The sequence below is a fragment of the Neodothiora populina genome (assembly GCF_041146345.1).
Source record: "Neodothiora populina strain CPC 39397 chromosome Unknown canker_contig_12, whole genome shotgun sequence".
Taxonomy (NCBI): Eukaryota; Fungi; Ascomycota; class Dothideomycetes; order Dothideales; family Dothioraceae; genus Neodothiora; species Neodothiora populina.
This window is the reverse complement of record NW_027191404.1, coordinates 2,108,851-2,130,078: the sequence shown is the minus strand read 5'-3', so window position 1 is coordinate 2,130,078 and position 21,228 is coordinate 2,108,851. Positions and strand designations below refer to the sequence as shown.

The following is a 21,228-nucleotide window of genomic DNA, read 5'->3' as shown; positions in this document are numbered from 1 at the left end:
TAATAGCTCCAGCTCAAGGAGAGTGACAAAATGGAGTAAAGATGCTTTCGTTGATTGTTCACGCTCGAGGAACATAAGGTAACACAAGGGAGCTGAGCTTGCTAATGGGTATGAGAATATCCGAGATCGAGCCAAGTGTAATCATCATCCAACACATTAAGGAATCGGATACCCCCCAGCTAGCTTTCTGCCCTTGCTGTCAGTGGTCCGTCTGTTCACCTTCTTGTTTGTGTCGTCAGGACCACCCAGAGCATCGAGTAGAGCCAATGCGCCTGCACCTCCGCCACCGTTTGGAGCTTGGGATCTCCTCTTGTTCTCCTTGCTTTCTTTTGCCTCCCGTTCTCTCTCCCTCTCTTCCTCTTCAGCCTTGAGCGCTCTCTCTCGAGCCTCTCGCAATGACTTCTCCTGGGCTGCGACATGTGCCGAGACCGCACTCTCGTCTGCAGAGTCGCTGGAATCATCCGAATCACTCAGGGCGGGCGAGTCTAGGCCGCGCAGCTCAGGACTCTTCATCAGGTGGCTCCTCGGGCTACGCAGTGCCTCGGGGCTGTCACTACGATAACTTCCAAAACTGCTGCTTCGGCCAGTGAAGTCAGATTTGGCCGACGTCACTCTCGAGAGCGGCACTCCCTCGGACGTTGTCGACTGCCTGTAGCCCACGGCTTCGGCGACCTTTCGAGCTTCCTCCTCAGCTTCTATCTGCTTGAGTTCGGCCAAAGTGCCCAAGCCATCGCCAGGTATGGTGCTAAGTCTGTTGCTGTGGTCAAGGATGTGGCCACCATCACCCGCACGGAGATCGTCGCTCTTATCGAGGATATCCCGGTAGGCTCGTCTGCTCGGGTCAAGCAGTCTCTTCTTCTTCTTGCTCTCTCTCTTAGCAGAGGGCCGAACGACAATCACGGGCACAGGTGAGTGTTGGAGACAATACTTGGACACGGAGCCAGGCAACAAGCCTGTGAAACCTCCCAGAGATCGGCCCCGAGTGCCGACCACTAGGATCGCGGGTTCGTAGAGTCGGATCTGAAGCCATGTTAGCAAGTGATGCTGTAAAGAAGACCAAGAGACATACCATGTGCTGAATAGTGTCGGGGACTTTTCCTATAGAGAACTCGAGCACCAGATTGATAGCTCTGTCTTCGACGTTTTTCTCTTGGATCCTTGTGATCATCTTGTTCGCCTCGGCTCGGTAGGCTCGCTCCCTGCCTTCTCTGCCACCAGAACCTCCACCAGCCCACTTGAGTGCTTCTTTGCTGTCCTTTTCCACCACACGTAAGCACACGACCTCGTCGCCGTCATCGACCAATTCATCGATCAGCCATTCGAGGGCGGTGTCCGAGTAGTCGTTCGCATCGGTACCACAGAGGAAAGTGCGCGATCTCTTGGTATACTCGTAGTCTCTGTGCTTGCGGTTCAATGTGAGCGAGAAGTCTGACGCATCTCTGTTGTCGAAAGTATCAAACGACACGCGATGCTTGAATTGCCTGCATGAGAGGTTCGTTGTAAGCGGATGCTGGAGGACATTGCAAGAGTGGAGATGAAACATACTCGGGTGGAGGAGGACTGCTCATGCGTCTGCGACTGCCGTCTCTACCGACATTTCGACTACGGCTCCTACTGTGGGCGGCGGCCGGCCCACGCAGATGAGGCAGGAACTGCACGGAGCCGGAGCCCTTGCGTGCGCGGTTGACATTCTCGTCGGAGCCCTTCTCACTGGTCAGAGATGGCCGGTGGGGCTCGACAAAGGCCAGCGAGGTCTGCGAAGGGATGTTCTGGGTGGTGATGTTGGAGCGTCCGTTGGCGCCATCACTGCCATTCAGCGCGGGCGAAGGGCCGGATGTGGGGGAATATGATGGGGAAGGGACGGCGACAGTAGCGGCGGCAGCAGTAGGAGTATTCGGAGCGGAATCCATGACTGTTCGAGTCGCACAGTCCGTCCAGGTTCATAAAAACCACCTTACCCAGGGCGTGATCTCGGGGTATTTATCGATCGGTGCTCAGCAGGTGGTGCTGCGAGCTACCTTACTCCGCAGTAATGACTCAAGTTCGGCAATGCGGTCGGAAGAGCCCGGGATTTGGGGACAGGGTATCGCACAAAAGTCGAGGGGTCTGGCTAAGGTATATGTGTCGATCCAGCAGCGACAGATGGCACTTTCACTTATATGGGGGGGAAAGCAGTGCAATTGGAATAAAAAGAAAGATGAGGCTGTGCTGTGCGAGCGAGTGAAACGTCAAGCGTCGAGACGTCAAGTGCAGAGCACAAAGTATCTCAGTAGGACCAATGGGCACAGACCGCACACGTGGGATATGGAACTCTAATTTTCCACACAGCTGCTGCCAATATGCTGCCCATAAGGTATGCTGCCCATACCTTGTGGAATGATCCCCCAAACCGTAACCTTGTCATTTGCCCCTATAATTCACAGTATCATACCTTACCTTGCAAGACGATACAGTACGTCATGAGCCAAGCTGCATGTCCTGGTGTTTACTCAATGTTCTTGTCATGATGGCGTGAGAAGATTGTTGGAACATGATGCTGTGGGGGTTTTTTGTTGCTCACTCTACTCTGCATGTCATGGTAGAGATGAGGCAGATGGGGGCATTCGCATCTCGCTGCATCTGCGCAGCTGCACTACAAAAGTGCGTCTGTCACCGAAGCCGAGCATGTGATAATTGTGGGGTTTGCGGCCACTTACGGAACGGTACACAGTACTGTCCCGTCACACCTTTTACTGTACGTAAGGTATCTGACCGCATAATCGCTCTGTCGCCATTAATATGTGCGCACAAAGAATGATTGAAATCATCAGCCGACGATAATGATAGTGATTTCGAAGAATTTCGACCAGGCTCGGAATAATGGTGTATATGTCCGATGTATTTGGTTCGACAACACTCGAAGAACGACTATCGCTGTTCCATGAGAATGCTGGTCAACCTTTCTCTACATCCACATAGATTATCGGGACTGTCAAAATATGATACTAGATATACATAGATCGAAATAGACCCACAATTCGACTACTTGAGTGATACGGAGAAGATATGAACACACAGGATACTCCAGTATGACCTACGCATGGCCATGGCACGTTCAATCAATGCACAGGGCAACCCTGTCGAGCACCACTTCAAGATCTTTCCAGAGCAAAGACCCTTCCTCGAATCTCGGAACATCCTTGTTCCGATCCCAAGGGAACCAATCCGTCGCCGCGAAACATTTCAAGATCCGACCCGACTGTACAATAAGATACCCTCAATTGGATATCCATCATTGTCACCCAACACCTACCCCGGAAACACACAATGGCGACGGCAAAGGTCTCGAGTGCAGTGCTGAAGCACAACCACGACGTCGTCGTGTCCACGTACCGCAGCCTCCTCCGCGCAACCCGTGTAGCCTTCAATGGCAAGTCCTCCATCCGTCCATTCATACACCACAATGCGTCCTGCTCAATTTCCAAGAGAATCGCATAAGAGAAACAAAATCCAACATGTTGCGAACCAGAAGAGACGATCCTCTGGCCAACGACTTACTGATTGTTCCAAATAGGCGACGGCCATATGATCTCCGAGTCCCGCAAGTGGGCACGCCACAACTTCGACCAGGGCCGAACGGTGGCACCAGGCAGCGTCGAGGCTGAGCAAGGCATCAAGCACGCGCAGGCGACGGCTCAGATCCTGCGCGAGAACGTCGTGCAGGGTCAGAGGGAGAACGCGCAGTCGCATCACTATAGTAAGCTTTCCTGCTTTTCTTTTGGAAGGGGAGATGTATAGAGAGGAAAAAAGGTATGGGTTTTTGGCTGACTTTGTTTTTCTGCAGAGCTCAACATCCACGAAGAGACGGAGCGCGGAGACGACACCGAGTTCAAAAAGTTCAAGTCGTCGGGCAAGAGTTTTGCTGATATGAGGAAATGATCTTCCTGCAGATCCTCTTTTGTACAATAAAAAGCTATTAATGATACCCCCGACTGTTTCCATTCTTTCATGAACCAATTCCATGAGCCATTGTGTTGTCTAGGGAGCTGTCCCATCGCACGTCTCCTTTTCTTTTCTCTTCCTTTTTGTGGTCCATATCCCACGGAAAAGTGCCGGACATACAATTTCCGAAACGCCATGCTTTGTATAAATGAACACCGTATGATTCTTTTTTAGTTTGTCTTTCTGGTCGTAGAAACACTCGACTTCGCTCACTCGCCAGCCAGACTGGCGTACTGGACGTCTTCCGATTCTTGGCCAGGAGGCGCTGCGATGTTGGCCGTCAGACTGTCCAGATCGTCCTTTGCAGCTTGGGCCGAGGAAGAAGCACCACCTGAAGCAATGGCTCGAGGTCCAGCCGCAGCAGCTTTCGACGCGGCCTGCGTCTCCCTTCCAGCTCTCGCGTGCGCCATGCGTGTTTCTCTGTCCATGTTGTCCAGAGCCTTGGGCTTGCCCCATTGTACCCTCAGTGGCACACCTTTGACGTTGGCCCTGCCCTGACACGCTGCCGCTGCAGCTTCCGCACCCTCTCGACTCATGTAGTTTACAAAAGCGCAATGAGAACGATGTGAGCAGACGAGTGATCGCAAAGCGCCGTACTGTGAGAAGTGAGTGCGTAAGGCATGCTCCGGCAAGTCGTCTTCGACTCCAGTGATGAAAAGCGATAAGACGTTCTTGTCGGCTGGCGGTAGGATGTCCTCCGGTCGAGGTGGTAACGTGGCTGTGTTAGGGAATGGACGTCCTCTCGCGCCACCACGTCCGCCCCGCGCTGATGGAGCAGCATAAGGCTCGGATCGGTTACCGTATCCGCCTTGCTTCGAGTCTCTTGTCCTGACCGGACCTACAGCGTTCGATCCTGTGCTCGCCGAAGAGGGTCCGGCCTCCAGCGTCTTCTGTCCCGACGATGACGAAGAAGCGTTCTCCTCGTCGAGTCGTCTCTGCTTTTTGTAGTAGGGTTCGCTCTGTGCCAATCGGCGAAGCAGCTCCCTCGCTTTCTCGTCCGTCTTCTCATAGGCCTCGACAGCACCGCCACCCTCCTCGATCTCGTGCTCATGGTTCTGCGCATAATATTCCCGGTTGATCTCGCTGTTGGGTCCAGGTGTGATCATCTTGAGAGCAGCATCACGCACGACGATAGGCAGTCCGAAGCTCAGATCCAACATGCAGCACTGACAACAGTTCTTGAGTCGCGCGCAAGTCAGGCAGATATTTGTCTTCTTCTGGCGCGCCGTGCGGTCGGCTTTCCATCGAAAGACTGTGAATGGACGTGTGCAGATCTTGCATTCGAGGCCGTGCTCTTCCTTGAGCATCTGCACGTAGGGGTTGTCTCCAAGGCACTTTTCGCAGCACGACGGCATGTCCGTACTCTCCCATCCCGAGCGGTTCAGGTCCTGCTTTGGAGGCATGATGTGGTGCTAAGCGCTGAGATGCGCAAGTTGTCGATGTGAATAAGGTCGTTGTGACTCGTCTGATGCAGAGGAGATGGCAACAGCGTCAAGCGTGTGTGGTGAGGAGGAGTGTAGAATTCAGCAAAGGACGATGATGCGACAGACGCGTTGCTTTGAAATGCTCACTTTCTACAATCATTAGACTCAAGGCAGTGACGAACTTGGAAAGAGGGCCAGATTCGGAAACCACGATATTAGGACAGCCCGGAGGAGCGTGACAGAAAGACAGCCCCGACGACGACTTTTGTCCAGTTGCCGTCAAGTTTATCGGCTCATGCAGGTCTAATGCTTGCCTTGCCCTAGCTGCCTTGCCCTAGCTGCCTTGCCCTAGCTGCCTTGCCTTCACTTTACTCTATCTCACCTAAACTTGGCTCGCATTGATTGTACCTGACGCTAATCGTATTCAAGCATAACTGGCCCTGATCGGTTGAGGCGAAGACCAAAAGCCCATGCGCAACGAGGAACGAATCCCGCAACGAGGAACGAAATGTGTGGGGAGAAATGATAATAATCGAACCATTTTACAATTTCCCAAGGGCCAAGATTGACTTTGGAATATGGGTTACGTTTGGTCCGGTTTGTTGCTGGTTGCCCCTTGTCCTTGCTGGCTAGTCGGTAGTGTGGTGTTGGTAATATAACAATTTCACCGCTCTCTCTTTCGACGACTTGTCTACAGGTCAACGTCAACTCTCTCTCTTGCCTTCTCTCTTCACTTCATCAATACTGTTCTGCATTCAACTGCAACAACAACGTCTTCTTGTGATACCCCTGTAACCTGTTTGTTCTGCACTCCCTCTTGCTTCTTTGCCAACGCCTTCTGTATTTACATTACCAATTGAAACCATGGCTCCTCACGCTCTCGAGGCCGAGGACCACAGCCGCGATGCAGCCTTCAACAAGACGCTGCACGGCAAGTCTGCCAAAGCCAGCGGTGGTTTTGGCGCCATCCTGAGCGGCAAGGGCTCCGACTCCCAGAAGGCTGCTGTTGACGAGTACTTCAAGCATTGGGACAACAAGGACGCTGCAGACGAGACCCCTGAGATCAGAGAGGTAATTTGACTTGAAAACCAACACCCGCGCGTGGATTCCGAGTCTGAGTCTAACAATCGCGAAAAGGCACGAAGAGCAGAATACGCCACCCTGACCCGTCACTACTACAACCTCGCCACCGACTTGTACGAGTATGGCTGGGGCCAGTCCTTCCACTTCTGCAGGTTCGCCTACGGAGAGCCCTTCAGACAAGCAGTCGCGCGCCACGAGCACTACCTCGCCCACGTCATGGGCATGAAGGAGGGCATGGAGGTTCTGGACGTCGGTTGTGGTGTCGGTGGCCCTGCCAGAGAGATGGTCAAGTTCACCGGCGCCAATGTCACCGGTCTGAACAACAACGACTACCAGATTGAGCGCGCCACACACTACGCCGAGAAGGAGGGTCTGTCACACAAGCTGAAATACGTCAAGGGCGACTTCATGGTGAGTTTTTTCTTTTCTTTTCCTGCAACACAAACCAAAGGAGCAACTTTTCTGACCCGTGAACCACTTACAGCAAATGGCATTCCCCGAGAACAGCTTCGACGCCGTCTACGCCATCGAGGCCACCGTCCACGCCCCCAGCCTCGAGGGAATCTACAGCCAGATCTTCCGCGTCCTAAAACCCGGCGGTGTCTTTGGTGTGTACGAGTGGCTCATGACCGACGCATACGACAACGACAACCCGCACCACCGCGAGATCCGTCTCGGAATCGAGCTGGGCGACGGCATCTCCAACATGGAGAAGATCTCGGTCGCACTCGACGCCATGAAGGCCGCCGGCTTCGAGCTCGAGATGCACGAGGACCTCGCCGACAGACCCGACCCTTACCCCTGGTACTGGCCTCTGTCCGGCGAGCTGAAGTACATGAGCTCCATCTGGGACTTTCCCACCCTTGTGCGCATGACCAAGATCGGTCGCGGCATCGTGCACAGGCTCGTCGGCGGCATGGAGAAGATCGGACTCGCGCCCAGCGGAACGCAGAAGACTGCAGACAGTCTCGCCGTCGCCGCCGACTGCCTCGTCGCTGGTGGACGCGAGAAGCTCTTCACGCCTATGTATCTGATGGTCGGCAGAAAGCCCCTGAACAAGGAGTAAGGAGTAACAAAAAAGGAAAAAAATGCATGTACCAAACTCTCTGAGAATGAGGATGAAGAATTGAAATAACAAAAACCCGATCAGAAGCCGAGGACAAAAGATTCTCGTCAATGCAGAAAGACATGGAGAAATATACATATATATTTACGTTATAATTATACGTTTTGAGAAGACAATACGATATGCTCTGTAAGGTAACCACTGCCGATAACCGCCTTGTACTTCTCTTCGAAGATGAAACACTGTATAAAGAAACAAGGATAATTGAATGTAGAGGGAGAAACTAAAGATCAACGCCGTGGAAACTTGCATGCATACATGGTTTCTATGAGAGAATGAACCCCCCACAGAAAACCATGTATTTGCTGCTGCAGCGTCGAGTCAGAGAGGCCCTCTTTCTTGGTTATGTTTGTTCTAGGAGCCGTCTTTGGATAGATTATTGGCAGGTAGATTTTGGTTGGCTGCCATAACGTATGGAAAGATAGAACACGCAGAAGCGTGTCACTTCTCTCAAGAAATAGACGTTCCAGGTTTGGGTCGGAATTACTTGTCACAGGGCGTATGCTTGCATGGGACGAAAAGGTATGGAACAGAAAAGCAGAGTCGAACTGATGTTGGAAGATAGACTATCTATACGAACAGAGAAGAAAAATAAGTCATTGGGGATCACAATATGCTCATCTGTTGTCAATCGTCAGCCTTCTGGTCAAAGAGACTCCGGTGCTGAATGACGGATGTGCGCGAGCTACTTCGACAGAACTTGCGTTTGTGTCAAATGTACTCAGAAAAGCCGTTTTACTCCTGCCCGCCCGCCGGCACCGACGCCAGGCCGTCCATAACGGCAGACCTGTGTCGATGCTCTGAAGCCAACATCTTCTGAAGTCCCCGAAAGGGGCCAGAATAACTCCACAACCGGTCATCCCTGAGAGCGAGTCATCAGGTACGGTATCGGGGAGGGTGGCTCGACGGGTTGGGGCTTCATTGAATGGATTGACTGTTGTCATCTTTGAAAGGGGGTGGTGAGAAGTGAAAGATGGAGGATGCTTACCAGAAAATCATGTAAAGGCGAAATGCAACGGAAAAACTACGCATACAGTGCATTATATCTGTGAGAGATGTCAGCAAGGTGATCCTCACATATCTTCATGCTATGGAAAGCATAGAGAGTCGACGCCATGATTGTTATCAGAATTGAATGCATTTGGTGTATGAATATCCGCACGATTTACTCGGTAGCAGAACTGAAAAAGAATACAATCATCATTGCAATCATGGCGACAGGTGTGAGAAGGTTGAGGAAGGTCTTACCTATTGGCAGTGTAGTCTCTTCCCATGATTCGTCAGGAAGAGACCGGTACTGATCGTCGAGATGAATCGTGAGTTACTAAAACCTTGTAGAATGTCAGTAACTGAAAACGCTTGGGCATATACAATAAATTGAGACAAGTAGCATTGCGAAGTGATCAGATGGTGATGCATGTTTGTTCAATGGCACATAATGAGTTCGCCGAGAACTAGTTGTGATGGGATATCATCTTGTGAGATGCGATGCGGATGTTGAGATAGTAACGTACCAGAAGGACACGGTCACAGGCAAAGCCTACACCAGTAAATGAGTCGCAAATCAATTGCTAGAAACCTCCAATGCCACATCTCCCAACTGCAACACCAGCCACCCAGCCGTGGTCTCCCAGTCGAGTGATATGCCTTTCATATATACATCTCGAGCTCGACCACAGAGAACCAAGGTTGAGAGGACCCGAAGTTGTAGTTGAACAGGAGTGGTAGTAGGTTGCAAGCTTTTAAAGAGCAGGAAGGACGAAAGATTCAAAATTAAAATCAATGGCGCCAAGATTGTCAAAGCACAGGCCCAGTGCAAACATGACCTCACTCCATTATTTGGGAAGGAACATTTGTAGTAGATTTATTGTCGATTATTACAAGCTGGACTTGAGATGAATGTAAACATTTATTCCGATTCACACCATAGCCATGACAGACCGCCGTCGCACGAATGCACCGCCAGGTGGCACAACAGCACCAGTCTTCACATCAACACCGACAGCAATAGAGACAAAATCCTCTCGCTCTCGTGGCCCAAATGATCTTCGCAAGATCTTCCTGCGCACCGGCCTGGTACCATCCGCCTCAGGTTCCTCATACTTGGAGTTACAGCCATCAATACCCCAAGACAACATGACGACTTTCTCCTCGCGGACGAGCTCGTTGAAATTGACATGTACGGTCCACGGTCCGCGACCATTGCCTCGAACCGCACCTTTCAGTCCCAATTTACTACTCAGCACACACGTCAAGTTTGCGCCTTTCGCTAGCAAACAGCGAAGAGGCTACCTGCGCGACTCTGCCGAGCGGGACCTGGGCGTACATCTGGAGACGGCGTTGAGAGGCATCATAATCGGCGAGCGGTTCCCCAAGAGCGCGTGCGAAGTGGTCATTACGGTCCTCGAAGGCGAGGAGAACGCTCCCACTGCGGGAGAGAGGAAACAGAGCCTGGGCGGCGTCGGGATGATGAACGTGCTGGCCGGATGCATCACTGCTGCAAGCGCGGCAATAGTGGATGCGGGCATCGATTGCGTGGATCTGGTCTCTGGAGGTGTGGCTGCCAGTACGTTCGCAGACGACGAGACGGCAGAGAAAGACATCTCGGTTCTCGATCCTTGCCCTGATGAGCACGACAATCTGCGCGCCGCTTGCGTGGTGGGCTATTTGCAATCAAGAGACGAAGTCACGGAGCTTTGGATGAAAGGAGATGCAGGAGCCGATGCCGAAAGTCTTATTGACCGTGCTGTTGAAGCTGCGGTCTTGAGTAGGACTGTACTTGCCGATGCTGTCAAAGAGGGCGCCGAGGCCAAATTCGGTCTGTCTTCTACCGCAGGGGCGGCGGACGCTGTGATGACCGAGTGATCGCACAGGGATAAGAAACAAGCAAACTCAACAGTGCAAGAAGTCTGCACCCACCTTGCACACCACGCGCCAACAAAGAAGGGACGCCTGACTTCAGCATGCCGTCGCCATAGCACGACTTCTGGTTTCGTGCAGGATGGCTTTAGCTGCAAGGCTGCCGAGGGCAGATGCAGCTCCATGACTTCAACCCTGCAGACATACGGTCCGGGTGTGACCCATCGGTGATCCACACTTATCTAATATGTCTGTTTAGGACGGTGTAATTTGTTCCCACAAAGTATCCTGGGAACCGGAAGCACGATATGTAATGATAGAAACGTTATCAGATAGACCTTTGTGGCGTTATCGTAAAGTAGCCTAGACTCTAGCGAAGAAGCTCATCAAATCTTGGATCTGCTCCGACAAGCGCCTCGAAATCAGCCTGGATGTCACAATCCTCAGAAGAAGAAACGGCGTCCTTGAGCATCGAAATCGTTATCTTGCACTCTTGCCGTACCGCATCCAACGCATCCGACGACTCTTCCTTATCTAGATTAATCCAGCAAAGGGTTATACCCTTGAGAACTTCCCCTCGATTGTATGCCATGCGTGGCCACCCGTTCAATATCACACTTTGTAACGCCTTGGTAGCTGCCAGTAGGGTCGGTGGATGCGCCTGGCCGAATGGGTCGCTCAGCACTTCCGACAACATGGGAAGGATGTGCTTGAGGTGTTTGACGCTCTCGATGCCGAGTTCTTGCAGCACTGACGGCATGTTATCCAGCACGGCCTCGACTATCTTGACATTTTCACTACAATATGTGTATGCGTTGAGTATGCCTTTCCGTATCATAGTATCTAGAAGTGTGACTCGAGGTGCTGTGGAGCTTGGTGATTGAGTTCGTTGTTGACCGTGACCGTCCAAAGTCCGCGACAGTGCAATCAGGGCAGGGTAGGCCTCGGTGATTAGAGCGATAGACTCGTCTTCTGGTGTCAGGGGAGGCAGGTAACCAAGACATGGCATCAGTGCCACTTGGAAAACCTCGTTTAACCCAGTCCGCTTGACCAATGACGATGGCGTTCGGCTGAGGAGAAGCTTGATCAGGTGACAACCCTGGGCTTTAAATATGGTCTCTGTATCGTCAATGATACTTAATAGCGGAGGTAATATAAGAGGCCAGTTTTGTTCAATCATGCTGTCATCGATGCTTTCTAGAATCCAAGGTAGTAGATCGAGTGCAGGCGCATCTTTGGCTTTCCAAGGCCTTGCGACGGCATCTGGCTGCTCCATAGACATCTTCTTGGGAAGCACGGTGGTGGTGACCTTACGACCTTGCGCTGTTACCGCTGGATGCTGACTCTTTGAAAACAGAGGGCGAATGGTAAGCCTGAGAAAATGTGTGACGAGGCTTGCTGTGAGCTCACCATGAAGCTTTGTGTTTTTCACTTCCTCAATCGCTCCTTCGACTGTAGCGCCGTCAGGGTTACGCAACTGCCATGCCATGACCACGTCGAGGGCGTCCTTCATCCAAGGACCGGGTTTGGTCGAAAGTGCTTTAGCTAACATCTTTCCGTCGAGTAGCGGTTTGGTCGCGTATGCATCCATGATTCCAAGATCCTGTACGTGTTTGAGGAATGTCTCGTAGACAGCAAGGTGCGCTATATCTGATAAGTTTCCTGTACAATGATGGAAACGGTTGTCAACTCACCTTTAGCGGATTGCGGCTCATCGGCGACTTTGACGAGTAGTGCGAACATGGCTTGCGACCTCCAGGTAGGACCCCACCGACGTATAGCCATGCCCAGAACGTCACGCGCCATATGATCTTCACCTTCGATCTTTTGGTTCGCGCGGCCACTTCGCTCACCAATACCATACGCAAACCCTGCAATCTCGCTGTGGTTACGGATGGAAGCAACGACAATATCAATGATCTTGTTGGTGGCTTTGAACCCTTCCCGCGCAATATTGGCGGCCACTGGTGGAGGCAGCTTCTTTCCAGGCTCGGCTTGAGGCTGGGGAGCGTCGCGGTATGGTACCATAGCTGTAAGGAGCCAAGCGACGTATTGTTCTTCGGCATCACGAACAAGCAGACCTGGGAATTTTTGATTAGCTCCACGACCGCCATCGAATACGCATCGCGCTTACTCTGCGTCTCCTTGCTCCGGCTGGGCAGCGTCTTGACAAAGTCGTATACTGCAGTCCAGGTGTCAAGATCCGGTCGATAGACTTTGTTAGCAGGCTGTGTAGGGTCGGAGAAGATGGTCAGATAGAGCGAGAGACGATCGATAAGGGCAAGTGCTCTGTAAGGATCAGGCCCTCGCAGCATCTTCTCCAGCTCGACGCCTACACGTTCGCGGCTGATCTTGGCTTGAAGTGCGTCTTGGATGTCGGAGTTCTTCATCGACTCCTCGGCTGCTGAATCAATGGCATATCCCAGCCTACTCGCGAATCTAATCAAGCGCAGCACACGGAGGGGGTCGTCCTTGAATGTCTGATAGGGCTCGAGCGGAGTGCGGATGAGCTTTGCCTTCATATCATCATGACCTTGACCAGTGAAATCCTCGATGACTTGAGTATTCAGGTTGTAAAACATGGCGTTGACAGTGGCGTCCCGGCGGAGTGCATCCTCTTGAGGGGTACCAAACTCCATCTGCGGATTTCTGCTGTCTTCCGAGTAAGTTTCCTTGCGCAAGTTAACCAAATCGATGTCGAGCCCGAGAATTTTAGTAGTGACCGTCTCCAAATGCTTAGACTTCTCAGGATTGGCCTCGATCTTGTGAAGACCGCCTACGACTTTGTTCTTGCCGGTAGTACCAGCCTTGCTGGACTGTGAATCATTCTTCGCCACACCTTCGAGACCATACTTCTCCGGGTTGCCAGGGATCTCCAGGTACTCCTTGAGTTTCAGACCAAATTGGAAGCCGGTCATCTTGTTAATGGCCACATCGATGTCATGACTCTCCACACCGAGCAGTTTATCCCGGACCCATCCACCTGTGAAGCGAAGTACAATCTTCTGCTTAGCCAGATCGTCAGGAAGGGTCACTTGGCCATCGGCCACATCCGTAGGCGGAAGATGATCAATATACTCTGCGACGTCTAGAAGCAATCTGCGAAGTGTCTCCTCCACATGGGTGAGTTCGAGAGCACTCGGCTTACCAAGATCCTGTGTCGACATGGCAGCGTAGCGTGTGCATATGGGGGTATATGAGCCGAATCTGGGTTTCTTATGCAGCTCACGCTCTGGCGAAAGGCTGGTACGCGAGCGAACAACAGAAGGCATGCAGTGAAATGTTGAGCATGTGAGAGAGCGTAGAGCCGACTTCTGACTGCTACCACATCTGAGCCTGTGTTGTATGGTATGAATCGAGACAGGTAATCTTCTGATTGCCAGCATTCACACTGTTACCAGTGTACACTCTGGACTATCTTTGGTTTGTAAGACCTGAAAAGCCTTCTGCTAATGGTAATATCAGAGAGTACTCGAAGACTTGTATTTGACATATACCTTGGATCTATCAAAAAGTCACAATGTTCTTCATGTGAGTCCGACAAGAAAGTTCCAAACTGCCCTCTTCCCCCCCGCTAGGGCAAGTCTAGCCGGCGTTTCAGGCGTCTGTTGTGTCACTGCTGGAAGAGGCAGGCACCACTTGTACTACTGCATTATTGTGACAGCGGCATGAAGTAATTAAACACCCACCTTAGGACCCAGAATCCACAGATCAATCTCTCGCGCACTTGGCTGAGTCAGACCTGGTAGAAAGACAACTGCGCAATCCTGCTACTGATGCTCGCCCGGACAAAAGCCACTGGAACTCATCCCCGGAGGGCACATCGGCGCCGCTCATGACCTCTTCGCCAGCCCACCCCCTGCAGTCGCCGCAGCAGTCCATCTCCGACTCTCCTCTGTCTCTTCCAAGAGCGCGTCGCGCAGATGCAAAGTCGCCCTTGACGTCGCTCAATCTCCCCTATCGCCGCTCGAACACCTCCTTGTCCAACCTCTTTGCTTCCACAACTTCGCTGCCGGGCACCAATGTCAGCAGCGCTTCAGGACCGGCGACACCGACGGCTGGAGTAGTCCAAGGCTCCGTCTTCTCTCCCCGTGACTCTGCGTCCAGCCTCAGGTCTCCGTCGCCCGGTGCGGCGACACAATCAGACGAAGTCCGCCTACTGACCCTCCGTGGATTTGTCCCTCATGTTTCCGTCCTGTCTTCACCAGACACCGAGGAGTTGTTGCGCCACAAGGGCATCAACGGCGGACTGCTCGAGCTTTTACGACCCTTTGGCGAGCGAGTGTCAGGGCGAGTCGTGATAAGAGACAGCACTGGCGCAAGCAGGCCCTGGGACGACTTCGGAATCAGATTCACCGGTGTCAAAGATGGCTTGGAGAGCCCGAGACTAGCAACACAACCCGCACAGACAGCTACTGTCTCGGACATTGTGCCCGAGTATCGTCCCGCTCGTCTTCGTACTGGAGGCGATGTGTCGCAGATCGACGAAGATGTCGAGAGGCATCTCGCACACGCCGAGTGGCAACAAGATGCAGCCCAAGATTATCTGAACTTCAAGGACAAGGCCCGCGACCCTACCAAAATCAGCCCTTTCTATGCTCTCTACCTCCGAAGACTGCTCTGTGGCATGCCCTTGACGCCACACGAGACCTTTTCCCATCCCGTCGCATTGGTCATCGCCATCAGCTCTCGCAATCCAGCTCCGATCGAGGAGCTTCGCAATCTCTACACAGGCTCCAACACGGGAGAATACAGGCTCCCTCAATATGTCAATAATGAATTTCTACGCTATTATGTCCTCATCCATGACGAAGATTACGACGATATCAAAAAGTCCAGTAGCCTCTTCGAGCAAATGAAGCGACACTTCGGTCTTCATTGTCACTTGCTCAGACTCAAAAGCAATCAGTGCTTACCGTCTGACGACGATAGCATGCCACTACCCCAGTGCGAATGGGTCTCCGCTGCTGAGGAGCTGGCCGAGATTGCAGACAGAGGCAAGCCGCCCCCGTTGACCATTATCTATCCTTGCGCTAACAAAAGGCAGAAGCGATGGAGGATGAGGACGACCCGATGCCATACATATTCGAATCGGACGCGGCTAGCGTGCGGACCTTCGTTCGCGAGATGGTCACGCAGTCAATAATCCCTGGAATGGAAAGAGCTTCTGCCACGTGGAATGACCAAGTCGCCTCTCGCCGCAGGGGCATCAGTGGACGTTTCATGTCGCTGAGCAAGCGCTTCACGCCATTCGCCGGTCGAAGCGCCTCGGGCCCTGCAACGCCGGGCAGCAATTATGACGTGGTACGAGGCTCCTACAAGCCAGACACACCTGAGGCTGTGCTGAGGAAGCTTGCCGACTACGCCTTCATGCTGCGTGACTTTAAGCTCGCGCAGAGCACATATGACTTGTTATGTACGGACTTCAAGAACGACAAAGCATGGAAGTACTACGCCGGTGCCAATGAGATGGCAGCGCTGACGACACTGATGAGTGTACCTCATATTGCCACCAGACTGCGAGTCGAGACCATCGACCAACAGCTGGAGAATGCATACCACTCCTATCTGATGCGATGTAATGCAGGATATCACGCTCTCCGGACCCTCGCTCTGTGTGCCGAACTTCTGCGACTACGAAGCGGATCTGCACTAGACGATGCAGCGCGATGGGGCTGTAGGATCATCGACGACGGTCTCGTTGGTCCCACCGGACACGCACTTGTGATGGAACGGATAGCGTCGTGCTATTCCGCAAGGCAAGGGTCAGCAAACGGGCAAGGCGGTGGCAGGAGCAGGAAGGCTGCTTTCTGGAACACATTGGCCGCAGACGCATGGCTGAAGCTGGAGAAGCCGAAGCAAGCAGAGCAGAGGCTCGCAAATGCCGTCCAGCTATACAGTGGCACAGATGCAGAGCCGCTTGCATTTGAGGGCATGAACTCCTTTATACAGACACTGCAACGCACGATTCAGGATAGCAAGCCAGCCTGGCAGCGAAACGATGGAAACAATTCCGACGATGGGACCACCACCCTGGTCGAGACGATGGAGCAGGTGAGCTTAGAACACCGATCGCCTCGCAAGAGCATGAGCGGTGTAGCGCCTTCTCTTCAATCCTTCGATCCACTCGGAGCTGTGCCAGTGAGTCCTAGCAGTCCGTTGATGGAGCGGCCCAACCCCGCAGTAGACGGATTTGAATAGACTACGTAGACTACGATCTCACGGTAATGGTCTGGTGCGGGTCGTGTCTCGGATTAGCGTAATGTGGGCATAGCGAGCACGGAGTCGATGAATGAGCATTGAACGGCATGGATATATAGGCGTTAGGAAAGGCTGCGGCTGAGAATGCATGCCTGATACCATTTGAGCACGCTTGGTGCATATCACATTCACAAGAAATGTCCTCCACAACACGCGTTTGCGCATCCGCATGTCTGACAGATCATATGCTTTTTCTGCCAGAGTGAAACACCCGACTGTCACTTCCTTCCTTGGGGCTATCGATTCATGCCCCCACTCGAGGCAAGACAATGATCCTTCCGTATCGGGCAAGCGCGTCGCGTGGAGGCGCGCGCGCTTTCCGCTTACAGTAGACCGCTCGTCGCTCCTCAGTCGTCATAACCCCATAACATCACATTAGGTATACATTATTCAAAACCCTTGATTGTTTTCATTCTACTTCTCTACACACGGAGAGTCCTCGTTTCCCAGCATGGCTGTGTCGCAGGATATCGAAGATCCCAGCGATTGGCTAAACACATCTCTGGCGACGTTTTTGCCATTGGACAATGCATTCAGATGCCAAGTGTGTAAGGACTTCTACGACACGCCCATGTTGACGTCGTGCTCGCATACTTTCTGCTCCAAGTGTATACGCACGTGTCTCTCGAGTGACGGGAAGTGTCCGACGTGTCGCAGTGCGGACCAGGCCAGCAAGCTGAGGAACAATCTAGCCATCGAGGAGGCTGTTGGCGCATTCAAGATTGCCAGACCGGTGGCATACACACTTGCACATAAGGACCAGAGGCATATAGACGAAAGGCAAAAGCGCCCGGGAAAGAGGAGGCGCCTGAGTCATGACGAAGATGTCGCTACCAGCACGGGTGAGGCGAACACAAGGCGTCAGACAAGGTCAATGCGAAACAAAGGCACAGAGGAAGCTACGCCGAGTCAAGTAGATGGGACTATTGAGATCCAGGACAGTGATGAAGACGAAGATGATACGCCCGAGGATGGTCTCGTGGCTTGTCCAATCTGCGACACCAGGATGAAAGAGCACCAAGTGAGTCCTCATCTGGACGGAGAATGTGACGGCACCAAAAAGGAAGACAAGGCGGCCACGAAGAAAGCGACTAAAGCGACACCCTCGAAACGTTCGCCACCTTCACGGACTCCCTCAGCAAAACCACAAGAACGACTCGCCGAACTCAACTACAGTCTCATGCACGAAAAGGCGCTACGGAAAAAGCTGGCCGAGCTGGGTCTCCCAAACCACGGCCCCAAAGCGTTACTCATGCGTCGACATACCGAGTGGGTGAATCTATGGAACGCAAACTGCGACTCTAGCCGACCGAAAAGCAAAGTCGAACTGCTGAACGAACTACGGAAATGGGACCGTGCCCAGGGGGGAGGACTGACTAAAGACTCGGACAGCGTGGGCATCATGGACAAGGATTTCGACACGGCGGGGTGGCAATCGAGCAACAAGGACGATTTTCAACGATTGATCGATCAGGCCAGGAAGAAGAGGAGTGAAGCGCGTGAGAGCAAGGACGCAAGCGGAGGGGGTACAGCACAAGCGAACAGCACTCAAGTGAATGGAGAGTCAGCAGAGCAAGGTGCAGACTCGATGGATACGGATCCTTCACTTTCTACTGGAATTGATAAACAACAACGGAACAACTCAGAGCCTTCCCTAGAACCACAATCAGCAGTACCAGAAGACCAAGACCGGCCCTACGAAAACAACCCGGAAGCAATGGCCTCGATCCGCGAAAAAGTGCGCGCAGCAAACGCAGGCGAGCGCACCGAACCGCTCATGAACGCGGGCTTCGGCGTGCCATCATCAAGCCACGCATCTCCCACATCCTCGTCTTATCACGAATCAACACCCACTCTATTTTCCTCGACGTCAAACTGCAGTCAGCAGCAAGCACAAGCACAAGGCAGCAACAGCAACAGCAGCAGCCGACGCGTAAGTCGCGCCTCTGCGACGACGGTGACGAGCAGTAGTCGGCGCAACAGCGCAGCTATCAACAATCACAACAGCAACAACAATACCCACGCCTCACCTCCCAATTTCTCAAAGGTGGAGAGTAATAACACTCTACCGTCTCATACTCAACATCAGCATCAACATCAGCATCGACATCCCCCTCTGATGAGGAAAGAATCCAGTCTGGGCGACCACTTCAATCGGCCGCCGGATAGGAAGATGAGCATGTTTCGCGTGCCGGAGGATCCGGTTAGTGATAACGAGAGACTTATGTGAGGATTCACTTCCTTTTTTCTTTGGTCAGACGAATTCTCTGATGGTGGTTTGGACTGGTGGGGATGAGATGAGATATCGAGTGTCAGGGCCCGAGGGATTTCATGTGGTCATGGCTAGGCGCCTTAGGTGGAAAGGGGTAGGGTCGCTTCTGTAGCGGAGGTCGAAACATATATATACACACAAATTAAATATACTCCCGGTCTACCTCACTTGCTCATACATGGGGGGAGAAAAGAAGCCACGTGTGTCAGGAAAACACAATGCCAGTGCGACAGTGTTGAACATACGCAAGTAATGGAATGTATAGCATGTCACGTGCAAGAGTACAAGTGGTCAATGGACTACTGCTTGCTATAATTATATAGGAAATCAATCGATTTGGGGTGGTCATGATTAATCTCTATTCCTTGTCTCTCCATTTCGTTGTATTCGTATGTATGTATTCTGTCCGCGGTCTATAACGGACAACGAAAAGTGCAACAGGGAGAACAGAGAACTTTACTACCCCCCCCCCCTTCCATCTACTGCTCAGAGCGCTGAATATCGACATGTCCTCCAGCCGACCTTCTAAGTCGCAGGCTCTAGGACCCTGCCACTCTCCTCTGACTCTTCGGCTTGTAGTGACCCTGTCAAAGGCCATGATTCTTCCCTCTGCTTACCCTTTGAATTCCTCCTCGCGCCCGCCTCTGCATTTCCCAACTCCTCGAGCCTCTTCCTCGTGGCCTCGGCTTCCTGCGCCTCGACTTGCTCTCTCTCGACTCTTTCCAGCTCGGCGAATTCCTCTTCGACCTCGTCTTCGTCGACTTGCTTGGCACCGCAGTCGTCGATGATGCGCGTGACTTCGTCCGCGTTGTATATCTCCTCGCGCAGACCCTCGACGACGCCCTCGACGCCCTCGACGCCGCCGATTTCTTCATGTAGCGATGCCAGCACGCGCGACGACGTCTGCATGGCTGCCACGATGGCGATTTGGTCGGCTGCGTTGCCGATCGAGTCGTAGGCTTCTTCGAGCTGGGCGAGAGTCGCGCTTCGTTGCTCGAGAGTCTGAGAGGCGAGTTTTTTGCTTCGGAGCGCCGTCTTGGCCGCTTGGGTCTGTTTGTTCGATACGGCTTCGCGGACAGTCTTGTCGAGGGCGGAGATGCGGTTGTTGAGGCTGTCGACTTGTGCTGTCATGGAGGTTATGAGGGTGCGTAGAGAGGCGATGTCCTTGTCTTGCTGGGTCACGGCAGACGGCTTCGTCTCGTTCGGTGCTTTGATCTTGATCGTTTCACCGTCTGCATCAACGCTCAACAAGGTCTTGTCGCGCGTGAGGTAGGTGGTCAGGATGGTGAAGTCGCCGCTGCTGAGAGCCATGTCTTCGGCGGGACCAAGGGCATGTGCGAATTCCGCCTCGAAGAGAGAGCGGGAATAGATGCGAGACGTCAGTGAAGAGGCGTCTGCTTGCTCGCTGATCTGTCTGGCAACGACTTTTGCAGCTTCCTGATTCGCGATTTGTTGTCAGTGTCTGGCGAGGTAGTCTCTACGTGAAGTGATCATACCTCGACATTGGCGATGACGATATAGCCTCCAATGACCAGCTTGTCCCCTCCCTCACCCACGAGGTTGCCCAACTTCTTGAATCCCCAACCGATCGCAGCCCAAGGACTAGGCATCGCGCTCTTCTCATAAATGCTCTTTTTTGCCTTGAGGAAGTCATCGAGCGGCACGAGCTGCTTCTTCTCTATTGCATCTCTAATCACAGCATTCAGTGCAGGCGGTCGCCCGAACTGCGGACTCTGTAGCGAGGCTGCGAGATCGTCCCCAGTGGTGAAAGCGAGATGTGAGGGTCGGGCCCCGGCTCTGTCAGCTTGTGCGCTCTTTCCCGTGCGCAAAGGTAATAGTCCAGCCCGAGACGCAATCGTGAGTGCGCGCATCCATGCCGCGCTGTTGGCTGCATAGTTGTCTGGGTTTGTCTCGCGCTGTGGTCGAAAGTCCGAGTAGAGTGACTGTAATCTGGTGCGGCTAAATGTGACACAAATCACATGTCTCAGTACAGAGTCCTCTGAAGGGGAGCATCGACGTGTTGAACGAGCACACTCTTTTCTTCTCTCCATGCACTGGAGGCGATTTTCAGGTGAAACAGGACAGATAGGGAGAAGAAATAGGAGATGATAAAGCATTACCTACGAAACGACTCGTCGTGAGTCCGCAGGAACTCGAGGAGATCGGGTATTGTTGATTGTCTCCTCATTGTCACAACAAGTCTGCAAGGAATCCCAGTAGTA

The 21,228-nt window shown here is 52.7% G+C and overlaps 8 protein-coding genes across 8 annotated transcripts; 4 read left to right on the top strand and 4 right to left on the bottom strand.

Moving 5' to 3' along the window:
• Window positions 1-156: 156 nt before the first annotated feature.
• AAFC00_001392 (uncharacterized protein) lies at window positions 157-1,910 on the bottom strand (the record flags this gene model as incomplete). Its single annotated transcript, XM_069340579.1, has 3 exons — window positions 157-1,020; window positions 1,070-1,481; window positions 1,546-1,910. 3 exons carry the CDS (start codon window positions 1,908-1,910, stop codon window positions 157-159), a joined length of 1,641 nt encoding a protein of 546 aa, XP_069204046.1.
• Window positions 1,911-3,306: 1,396 nt separating this feature from the next.
• AAFC00_001391 (uncharacterized protein) lies at window positions 3,307-3,918 on the top strand (the record flags this gene model as incomplete). Its single annotated transcript, XM_069340578.1, has 3 exons — window positions 3,307-3,409; window positions 3,554-3,736; window positions 3,824-3,918. The coding sequence occupies 3 exons, from the start codon at window positions 3,307-3,309 to the stop codon at window positions 3,916-3,918; spliced, it is 381 nt and encodes a 126-aa protein (XP_069204045.1).
• A 272-nt stretch (window positions 3,919-4,190) lies between these two features.
• On the bottom strand, window positions 4,191-5,384 carry AAFC00_001390 (uncharacterized protein; the record flags this gene model as incomplete). The annotated part of the gene is made up of 1 exon (XM_069340577.1): window positions 4,191-5,384. One exon carries the CDS (start codon window positions 5,382-5,384, stop codon window positions 4,191-4,193), a length of 1,194 nt encoding a protein of 397 aa, XP_069204044.1.
• An 885-nt stretch (window positions 5,385-6,269) lies between these two features.
• Window positions 6,270-7,554, top strand: AAFC00_001389 (uncharacterized protein; the record flags this gene model as incomplete). The annotated part of the gene is made up of 3 exons (XM_069340576.1): window positions 6,270-6,476; window positions 6,543-6,899; window positions 6,973-7,554. The coding sequence occupies 3 exons, from the start codon at window positions 6,270-6,272 to the stop codon at window positions 7,552-7,554; spliced, it is 1,146 nt and encodes a 381-aa protein (XP_069204043.1).
• Window positions 7,555-9,546: 1,992 nt separating this feature from the next.
• Window positions 9,547-10,479, top strand: AAFC00_001388 (uncharacterized protein; the record flags this gene model as incomplete). The annotated part of the gene is made up of 1 exon (XM_069340575.1): window positions 9,547-10,479. One exon carries the CDS (start codon window positions 9,547-9,549, stop codon window positions 10,477-10,479), a length of 933 nt encoding a protein of 310 aa, XP_069204042.1.
• Window positions 10,480-10,843: 364 nt separating this feature from the next.
• On the bottom strand, window positions 10,844-13,640 carry AAFC00_001387 (uncharacterized protein; the record flags this gene model as incomplete). The annotated part of the gene is made up of 3 exons (XM_069340574.1): window positions 10,844-12,117; window positions 12,168-12,554; window positions 12,608-13,640. 3 exons carry the CDS (start codon window positions 13,638-13,640, stop codon window positions 10,844-10,846), a joined length of 2,694 nt encoding a protein of 897 aa, XP_069204041.1.
• A 668-nt stretch (window positions 13,641-14,308) lies between these two features.
• On the top strand, window positions 14,309-16,674 carry AAFC00_001386 (uncharacterized protein; the record flags this gene model as incomplete). The annotated part of the gene is made up of 2 exons (XM_069340573.1): window positions 14,309-15,470; window positions 15,521-16,674. 2 exons carry the CDS (start codon window positions 14,309-14,311, stop codon window positions 16,672-16,674), a joined length of 2,316 nt encoding a protein of 771 aa, XP_069204040.1.
• A 2,857-nt stretch (window positions 16,675-19,531) lies between these two features.
• Window positions 19,532-21,194, bottom strand: AAFC00_001385 (uncharacterized protein; the record flags this gene model as incomplete). The annotated part of the gene is made up of 3 exons (XM_069340571.1): window positions 19,532-20,443; window positions 20,503-20,965; window positions 21,127-21,194. The coding sequence occupies 3 exons, from the start codon at window positions 21,192-21,194 to the stop codon at window positions 19,532-19,534; spliced, it is 1,443 nt and encodes a 480-aa protein (XP_069204039.1).
• Window positions 21,195-21,228: the final 34 nt, after the last annotated feature.